We start from the raw sequence: 10,639 nt of genomic DNA on the forward strand, positions 1-10,639 counted from the left end.
TCATAGGTTGCCCAACCCGACACTCCCGAATTGCAGAACTATATAGAGGACCGATGAAGATCATAACCTAAGACAGGATCATGGAAGAATTTTGCAGACTTAATAACACTTATTACCCGTTGAATGGCCGTTATATTAATTTCTGTGAAATCGACCGGTAGCAAGCAATGAGACCAAGCCACTACCGCAGCAAGACATTCACAGAAATGCAATAAGAAACTACGCTTACGGTGCTCAGACCATATATCGAGCGGCGGGGGCTCGACACTTTGCAGCAAAGAAGTCCACTACCCCGTCGTGCTGGAGGAAGACTTTGGGCCTCGGCGGCGGCTTGGTGCTGGCGGCGGCATGAGAAGGGCTGCAGTAACAGGCTGTCCTGACGACCTTCATATCCTCCCCAATATCTCCCCCAATTATGGCAGAGCATCACCAGTTGTCCCTTGCGCTAGTGGTGGGGGCTATGGTGCTTCAAGTTTTGGTGAAGACGCCGTGGCGGGCTGCGGTCTGCTGCGCCTGCTGCCCCTGTCCACGCGTTACTCTTGGATTAGTGGGCCGGGGCGTGGTGCCGGGCGCGACGGCGCCGCATCTTGAAGGACCCGTCGACGAGGGAGTCGCGTACTCAGGATCCAGTCGCCAGAAGCCTGCCTTAGCCCCTCATCCATGCTCCGAGCACCATTTAGGAAGCACATGATGATGGACAGGTTTGGCGGATGGAGTTCTGTGTGGGAGATAACCCGAGGAGACGTAGGGATGACCTCTCTGGGCTGAGGGGGGGGGGGGGGGGGGGCGGCGAAGGATCCTGGGAAGATATTGAGAGAAGTAGAGTCATTTTCACTACTATGAATAATAAAGCTGATAAGGGGTTGTCTTAAAAACAACAGGGTAAGTACGCCGTCCTATCCTCTATACCGGGGCATCAGTATCAATCAACCACATTACTCACTACTTGCACCAACTCACCACACACACACACCCACACATCACACACACACATATAGACACACACACACACACACACCACACACACACACACCCACACACACATATATATATAATCATTTTATCTAAATAAAAAAATATCTATATATCATAAATATTTAATACAATACGATCTTGATCATATAGTGCGAGAGAGAGAGGCCAAGCGAGAGAAAGCGAGAGAGAGAGAGAAGAGAGGAGAGAGAGATAGAGAGAGAGAGAGAAGAGAGAGAGAGGAGAGAGAGAGAGAGAGAGAGAGAGCGAGAGAGAGAGAGAGGCAGAGAAGAAGAGAGAAGAAGAAGAGAGAGAGAGAGAGCGAGAGAGGTGAGAGAGAGAGCGAGAGAAGCGAGCGAGGAAGAGAGAGAGAGAGAGAGAGAGAGAGCTAGAGAGAGAGAGAGAGAGAGAGAGAGAGAGAGAGGGAGCGAGAGAGAGAGAGAGAGAGAGCGCGAGAGATAGAGTACTATCCTCGCTGGAGAGCGAGAGAGAGAGCGAGAGAGAGAGAGAGAGAGCGTAGCGCAGAGTGAGAGATGCGGAGATAGATGGATAGGAGAGAGGAGAGGAGAGAGAGCATAGAGGGAGAGAGGGAGAGAGTAGAGTGGGAGTGAGAGAGGGAAAGACAAGATTGAGATAGACTACTCTCGCACCGCTCGCTCGCTACTCACTCCTCGCTACGACGCGCGCTCGCGCTCGCGTCGCTCTCTTCTCGTGCTTCTCTCTTCTCTTGCTCTCCCACTCGCTATCTCCATCTCTCTTTCCATCCCTCCACCACGCATCACTCACTAACTTCCAACTCACTCTCTCTCTCTCGTCCTCGTCACTCTGACTCTTCTGGCTCTCGCTCTATCCGCGCTCTAATATCTATAGACTAATTAGAGTTTGAGATATGATAGATACGAGAGAGAGAGAGAGCCTGTCTCGCGCTCGCTCGCTCTCGCGCTCGCTCTCGCTCGCTCGTCTCTCTTCTCTCTCTGCTCGTCTCTTCTCTCTCTCTCTCTCTCTGCTCTCGCTCTCGCTCGCGCGCTTCTCGCTCGTCGCTCTCGCCACCTCTCGCGCCCGCAGCCGCGAGCGGCAATGAATCACAGCCACACACTCCACACACACACACACAAACACACTCACACACACACACACCCACACACACACACACCCACACACTCATAGGATATATAGATTTATTTATAATATATATATACACTCATACCTACCCACAGCACCCACACACACACACACACTCACACACTCACTCACACACACACACACACACACACCCACCCCACACACACACACACACTCACCACACACCACACACACAAACACACACACATCACACAACAACACACCCACACACACACACACACACTCCACACACACACACTCACACACACGCACACACTCACACCAAACACGACACACACTTACACAGACACACACACACACACTCACCCCTAACACTCACACCACACACACACCTACACACCACACACTAACACACACACACACACACCACACACACACACACACACCCACCACCCCCCACGCATCCCGCCCCCCCTCGCCCGTGTTATCTACCCACCGTCCCAGCTCCCCCCCCAGCCCCCAAAACCACGCCCCCCTTCCACCAACCCCCTCCCCCCCTCCCCTTCCCGCCCCCCCGCACCAACCCCCACTGACCCCCCTCCCCGAGCCATACGGCGAACACCCCCCCCGTCAAACCGCCACACTGACTGTGAGTGCTTGTCCGTCAGTCAGGCACTTTGTAGTGGCACCTATTGGTTGTCCTCAACCAGGCTGAACACTACTCACTCCTTCTTAAAGGTGCCAGCTCAACGAATTCAGAATGCTATTGCTTGACTTTTGAAGGAGTTAATACGTAGCTGATGCTTATTGATTACAAAACTGAATACAGTGGGCCATTTTGAGCTGCCAGTGTCCGCACGACAATTTAACAACAGTACAGACACGAAAATGTCACCCAATAAACTATCCGTAGCATTTCTATTAAGATATCGGTATTGAAATATCTATAAAAAATAGATATAATTGCTCCCTGGGTAAATATACCACACTATAAAATACCACAACGCCATTATCTTCAAGCTAAAGGTTCCGAATAGGCAGTCGGCGCAGGTGAATCCATAAATGCTGGTAGAACTTGCAAGCCGCCGCTTGCCGACTCGACTACCCTCCCCGAAGCCCGAAGTTGTCTGTACGAGAACGCCGGTTCGTTTATGTTTCGATTCCTAACGAATAGGATTATGGTTTGGCATCTGTAATTACCAATTTTCAGCGGATGTCATAACACCTGTCAGTCTGCTATCTATAGATAACATCGAGATAACATCGTTCAAGACTGCTGTCTATTTTGCATGGCTACAGAACTCACATCTCTGTTTATGACTGCATGGCCACATCTCTTATGTGCATTTGTCTCATGTACGTGAAACCGTCCTTGCTTGGAATGTTTGTTCAGCTACCAGGACAAAAGCTTGATATAAAATGCCTCCTCTCCTTCCTTTCTTTCTCTTTCCGTCTACCTGCCGCTCTTTTCACACACACACACGCGCATAAGCACACACATATATATGTCTGTGTATGTGTGTGTGTGTGTGTGTGTGTGTGTGTGTGTGTGTATGTGTGTGTGTGTGTGTGTGTGTGTGTGTGTGTGTGTGTGTGTGTGTGTGTGTGTGTGTGTGTGTGTGTGTGTGCTTGTGTGTGTGCGTGAGTGTGTGTGTGTGTGTGTGTGTGTGTGTGTGTGTCTGTGTGTGTGTGTGCGGATTGTATATGTTCGGTACCAGCATAAAATAAGTGAAACCGGGCGTTCAAGGACCGTAGAGTGTGTACAACGAGGCGATATTCTAAAGAATATATTTGGTAGAGTAAAAAACTTCTTTATAAGAATGTTGTTACATCCCTTTAAAGCTACACAAGATAATGGACATAAGTTTTTCTTAAGAGTGTGTGTTTTTCCCACTTTTTCCAATGTGTCGCTAATCTTCCTTTTTAAGGTATATATCCATGTTCCATTAGATCTGATAAGAAAAAAAAAGAAGAAAAAAAGATGAAAGTCATTTTTTTTTCTCTCCAGCGATGAAAGAGAAATAGGCCTAACATCTGAAGCTATACTTTACGGCCTACGATTTACATTTCTCCAAGAACTATAGTATCTGCCGATTATACGTATTCATTACAAGAAGACATACAACTCAGCCGCCGTAATCAGGTCAGAAGAGAGAATACTGATTGTGGGCAAATGAGATCTCTTATTATGCCACTACTGACTCACAAACAGACACGCTCAGGCAGAACTTACACAGTACATACACACTTAAGCCGTGCATATACAGTACATACGCTTTCATGCAGACAAACATATATATATATATACATATATATATATATATATATATATATATATATATATATTATATATAATATATATAATATATATATATATATATATATATTTTTTATTTTTTTAATATATATATATATATATATGTATATATATATATATATATATATATATATATATATATATACAAATACAATATATATTTAAACAAATGCACGCACACACAAATACGAGGACACACACAATATACATTATATTTGTTTGAAACAAAGACAGTATTAATATATAACAAGGGATGTGTTGAAAGAAATCGTAGCATAAGGAAAGAGAAAGAGACAAAACAACAGAAACAATCCGCTCACTTAAACTACAACATTAAAAAGACGCTTGACGCCTAATGATACAAAATAATCATGCCAACTGAAGAGATAATTGACAGCTGTCGCTTCTTCCCTTTTCGACTCGCAGCGGATGCGAAAGCTTCCATATGAAGTTATTTATTGGCCAGAACTGATTATCACTCTTCGTTTCTTATGTAATATACACATATCACAGGCACACACACATTATGCAGATATACACACATGCATACACTCACACATATGTATATAACTATCTATCCACACAAATCATTTTTGTGTATGATTTCTAAAGCCTCGGCAGATATTGAAGAAAAGATTCCCTGAGAGTGACTCACCTGCCACGATGGATCAGCGGTCTTGTAGTAAGCGAAATTTTCCTTGATCCACTTGTAGATGGCCGAGAGCGTCATCTTGTTCTGGTTCTCCTTCATGGCCATTCCAATCAAGGCTGCGTAGCTGTATGGAGGCTTCACGCTGCCGTCTACAGAGTAGTCGATGTTATCATGCTTCTCCTGTGATTCCGCTTTCCTCTTTTTGTCCGCGGGGGAGTTGTGCGGTATCTGAGAGGAGGTCAGGAGACTCTGCGGCTGTGGGGAGGCTGGGGGCGTGGGCGGGGTGGCCAGGTGGGGCACCATCCCGCACATGTCGAGCGAGTGAAGCCAGCTGAGGGACGTGAGGTCGTCGCCTCCGCCTCCATTGGAGCCAACGTTCCCAGCCGCAGGATCTAGACTCACACTGCTGACTGTCGTGCCGTTGTTGCTGCTCCCCAGAACACCTGCGAGGTTCTCGGACGACCCGCCCGTGCACCCACCTAGGTCAATCCTGCCCAGCTGAGAGCCCCGGTCGCCATCGCAGCCTTCGACAATCGACGTGAAGGAGCGTGGGTCGTCGCTCTTGGAGAACGGCGTAACGGTACCGATCCTTCTGAAGGTGCTGCCATGGCATGCTGTGTTTGTTCTGTGTGCTGTGGTGGTTCCGTAGCTGATGGTAGGTGTGTGGATGCCACCGACGGGGAAGGATCTGTTTGGGAAAAAGCTGTTTGTGGTGGTTTTAACTGTCGTGATGGACTGCTGCTGCTGCATGCTGACGGCGTCGCTGGTCTTGGCCAGCTCATGGACGCTCCTTCTATAGCCGTCTTCGAACATGGAAGAGCGATCGTGGCTTGTGCGAATCCGCCAGGCTTGAGGCTGAGTAGTTCTCTTCAGTATCAACAGACGGGGAATTAATCTTTATTTATATCGTGTTGTCAGCCAGAAGACTGACCTAGACTACAAATACGGCATGTGTTTCTTTTTGTCTTGTATACATCTAGCTCTACTATTGCTTCGCAAAAGAAAGTGAACTTCAAAAGCCCCCTGCCGTCATCCTAAACACTCCAATGAGACATACTTGCTTCACAGGAGCCAATGGAGACATCAAAGTAAAAAAAAAAAAAAAAAAAAAGCAAGAGAGACTGAACGAAAGCGCAGCAGAAAGCCTTATTGCCTCAGTCTCCGAGCCGAGCGACTTCGCCGAGGCCTCATCACCCGAGGACGACGCCGTCAGTCGAGTCGTAGCTCCGCATCGTCACGGCGTGCACAGCTCTCGTCTGCCCGGCCGCTCCGTCTGGTTGCTCGTATTCCATAAGGTATTCCCTCTCGGGGCTTCTCCCTCGACCGCACACACTAATTTCGCTTTTCAATTATAGATCTCGGCGAGGTATTTTTTGACAGGTTTCAGGATCGTCTTCCAGTGAGAGGAGGTTTATGTCCAGTCGCCTCAGGTCGTGTGGTGTCTGCGCAGGCGAGGTGGGGCTGGAATGGAAACAGAGCTCCGTTAGGAATGCTGACAACGCGGTCGTTATGGTCGACGTCGTTAAATGTTATCATTGTTTTATATTATTGTTCTATTGATATCACTTCTATCATCATTGTTTTATATTATTGTTCTATTGATATCACTTCTATCATCATTGTTTTATATTATTGTTCTACTGATATCACTACTATCGTCATTGTTGATGGAGATACTACAACTATTATGATTACGAACAGTATTTCATTTTTATTCTAACTACCCTTGGTATTGATCTTATATCTACTGATAATGATGATGATAATGGCAATGGTAATGAATATGAATAAGATAATGGTATTGACAATGATTTGATGATAATGATAATGATTATGATATTAATAATGACGATATTATGATATTAATAATGACGATATTATGATATTAATAATGACGATGATTATAAGGATGATAGGGATGAGGATGATAGTATTGATAATAATGATAATAAGGATAATGATGATTATACAATGATGATAGTAATGATGACAAAGATTATAGCAATAGTAATGATTATGATACTAACAACAATGATGAAAATGATGGTGATGATAATGATTATAATAATAATAGTGATAATGATAAAGATAATGATAATAATAATATGAATATCAATAATGATAATAATGATGATAATAACAATGATAAAAATAGTAATAATAACAATAATGATATGGATAACAATGATAGTGATAATGATGATGATAATAATGATAATAATATTGCTGATGATAATGATGATATTATAAATCATAACATAATATGATAATGACAATACTGAGAAAAAATTAACAATAAGATTTATAATAATAATAGTAATATAAATAATAAAAACGATGATTATGATATTGGTGATTTTAATGATACTGATATTGACAATGATAATAATGATGATAATAACAATGACAATGATAATGATGATAACGGTGATGACAGGGATTATAATGATAATAATATCAATAGTAGAAGTTATAATAATGATAATTATCATATAAATTATAATAACAGCTTCAATAATGATAATAGGGATACTAATAATAGTAATATCAATGATAACAAGGATAATAATGATAATAACAATGATATAAGTGATAATCACAATAACAATAACAATTAATAGTAATAATAGCAATAATGATAATAATAACAACAATAATGACGATAATTTTTATAACAATCATTAAATCAATGATAATAATAACAATATCCCGATAGTAATATACCACCAAAAACATTAATATTCCATTAAAACACCATTATGAGCACATGAACTCTCCCTTGAAAAGATCTTGCATCCTCCACTGACTTAAATAACAGTTCCCTCACTCTCGATCGTCTCCCAGGTAATTTTCCGAACTTTCAAGAATCACCCGCGTAGTGCACAATGATGCAGGTAATAGGTTTGATCATTATTATCTGTGGATCATTTAGCCCTCGCCTCTCCCTCTTCCCCTCCTTCCTTCTTTCCCCTCGTCTTGTTGTTATTGTTGTTGTTGTTGTTCTTCGTATTCTTCTTCGTATTCTTCTTCTTTTTCTTCTTCCTCCTCCTCCTCCTCCACTTACTCTTCTTCTTCCTCCTCTTTCTCCTCCTCCTCCTCCTCCTCTTCTTCTTCTTCTTCTTCTTCTTCTTCTTCTTCTCCTCCTCCTCCTCCACTTCTTCTCCCATCTCCTCCTCCTCCTTCTCCTCCTCCTCCCCCTCCTCCTCCTCCTCCTTCTCCGCCTCCACTTCTTCTCCCTCCTCCTCCTCCCTCCCTCCCTCCCTCCCTCCCTCCCTCCCTTATTTCCCCTATCTAATTGTGGTCTTAGATGTAATGGCTCTTCAACTTTTCAAGGAGGGAGGCGCTCTTAACGTTGTGGGAGTCATGTTTTCCGAAGGAGCGAATCGGCACACACACGTGCGTAATTATGATAACAATGAGATGCTAGGGATGGATGGATGGAAGGAGGGAGGGGGGGGGGGAGGGAGGGAGGGGGGGGAGGGAGGGAGGGAGGGAGGGATATATATATATATATATATATATATATTCTATTACATATATATATATAATATATAATTATACATATATATAATGAGTATATATATATATAAATATATATATATTATAGCAACTACTACAAATTATATATATATATAATATATATATAAAATGTTATCATAATATATATCATTAATATATATAAATATATATATATAATAAATATTATGTATATAATAATTATATATATATATATATAAATATATATATAATATATGGAAAAACATCATACTATGATATATATATATACAATATATATATATAAGTATGTATGTACTGTATGTATTATGTGTATATATGTATATATATATATATATTATATATATAATATATATATATATATATATATAAATATATCTATACGATATACATGTAAGTATGTACAGTATGTTATATCATGTACGTAAGTATAGACTCTATATATGTATAGATTATCCATATATATATGTAAAATATATTTATATATAACTCTAGAATACAATATAAATATATCCAATATATACATACATACATACATACATATATACATAATAAAATCTATATATATAATAAATATAAATATAACTCACACCTATAATATATATTTGTAGGCGTTGAGTGAGTGATGTGAGTGATGTGTGTGTGATGTGCATGTGTGATGTGAGTGTGTGAATATATATATAATAATATATATCTAATATAAACTATATCATATATGTCAGTATATATGTGGTGATGTGTGTAGTGATGTGTGTAGACGGCGTTGATATGTGTTGTGTTGCTATAGTAGTTGGTGTGTGAAGGTGATTTGACACCCACCAATACATACATACATATATATATATATTATAATAACAATTCATATATATAGATTCATATCTATACTAAATCATATAGTTATATTTTTTATATTAACCCACCCCACACACACTTGTATGTGCATATACATAGGATATTGATTTGAGAAGAAGGGATAGATAAGAAATGATAAAAAAAAAACAAAAAAAACAAACAAACAGACAAACAGACAGCGAATCCAGCGTAGCGGAAAAGGGAACTTCAATTTACGCTTTATAAACTACCCCCGAGCCAAATTTTCATCCCAACCATTCGCAATACACCTTTCCAACCCCCCCCCCCCCCCCATGTTATTTACTTTCTTTTTTTTTTTTTTTGGTTGACTTTTTCCAAAAAAAGAATAAAAAAAAAAGTAAGCCAAAAAAATCATTCCAATTTTATTTTGAATAGCTTGTTGTTTCTTCCTTCCCGGCTTCCCCCCCCCCCCCTCCCCCTCCCCCCCTCCCCCCCCTCCCCCCCAGAGCTCCGAGGATTCCCCTTTCATCTTGAGAACCATCTCCTACGCCTGACGTCATGATGAATGTGTAGATAAATAAAAGATCACATTCTTGGCGCTCCCATGGCGACGTGGAAATGTCATTTTCTCTTTCGTTCGCTACCGAGTTTGTATGCGATATATTTGGTGTTTAAAGAGAGAGAGAGAGAGGGGGAAAAAAATATATATGTATTCTTATAAATTAATATTGGAATGTAAAGCTATGTTGATTCAGGTAGATGCATCAGTATTCTGTGTATACGTATTTATAGGCCTATGTATATATATATATATATATATATATATATATATATATATATATATATATAAATAATATATAATATATATATATATGTATCTGAGTACGATATATATATGTATATATATATATAAATTAGAATATATATATAAATAATATATATATAAATATATATATTATATATATGTATATGTGTACTATATATCTATGTATATAAATATAGATATATATATATATATATATAATTATTATATTATATATATATATATATATATGTATGAATATAAAATATATATATATATAAAATATATATAGATATATATATATAGTACACATATATACAAAATCTATATATGCGGAGTGTGTGTGTGTTGTTGTGAGGTGCTTATGTAACACACACATAACACACACACACACACACATAAAGCACGTATATATAAAATATGTCAACTAACAAAAGCAAGTTCTGTGAATCTGATAGATCCAACAGGAAAATGTAAGACCCAA

The 10,639-nt window shown here is 40.4% G+C and overlaps 1 protein-coding gene across 1 annotated transcript in view; it reads right to left on the reverse strand.

The window, feature by feature from the left end:
* LOC122256406 (uncharacterized) overlaps positions 1-10,639 on the reverse strand; it is a 22,710-nt gene that overhangs the window by 11,579 nt on the left and 492 nt on the right. Inside the window, exon 2 of the mRNA XM_086545154.1 lies at positions 5,028-6,485. Within this exon, the coding sequence (XP_086401280.1) occupies positions 5,028-5,837 (810 nt within the window). The 5' untranslated portion in view covers positions 5,838-6,485. The remainder of the gene's footprint in view (positions 1-5,027; positions 6,486-10,639) is intronic.

The sequence above is a fragment of the Penaeus japonicus genome, unplaced genomic scaffold (genome assembly GCF_977035675.1).
Source record: "Penaeus japonicus unplaced genomic scaffold, GWHDUDI00000001_assembly GWHDUDI00000016, whole genome shotgun sequence".
In the NCBI taxonomy this organism is placed as follows: Eukaryota; Metazoa; Arthropoda; class Malacostraca; order Decapoda; family Penaeidae; genus Penaeus; species Penaeus japonicus.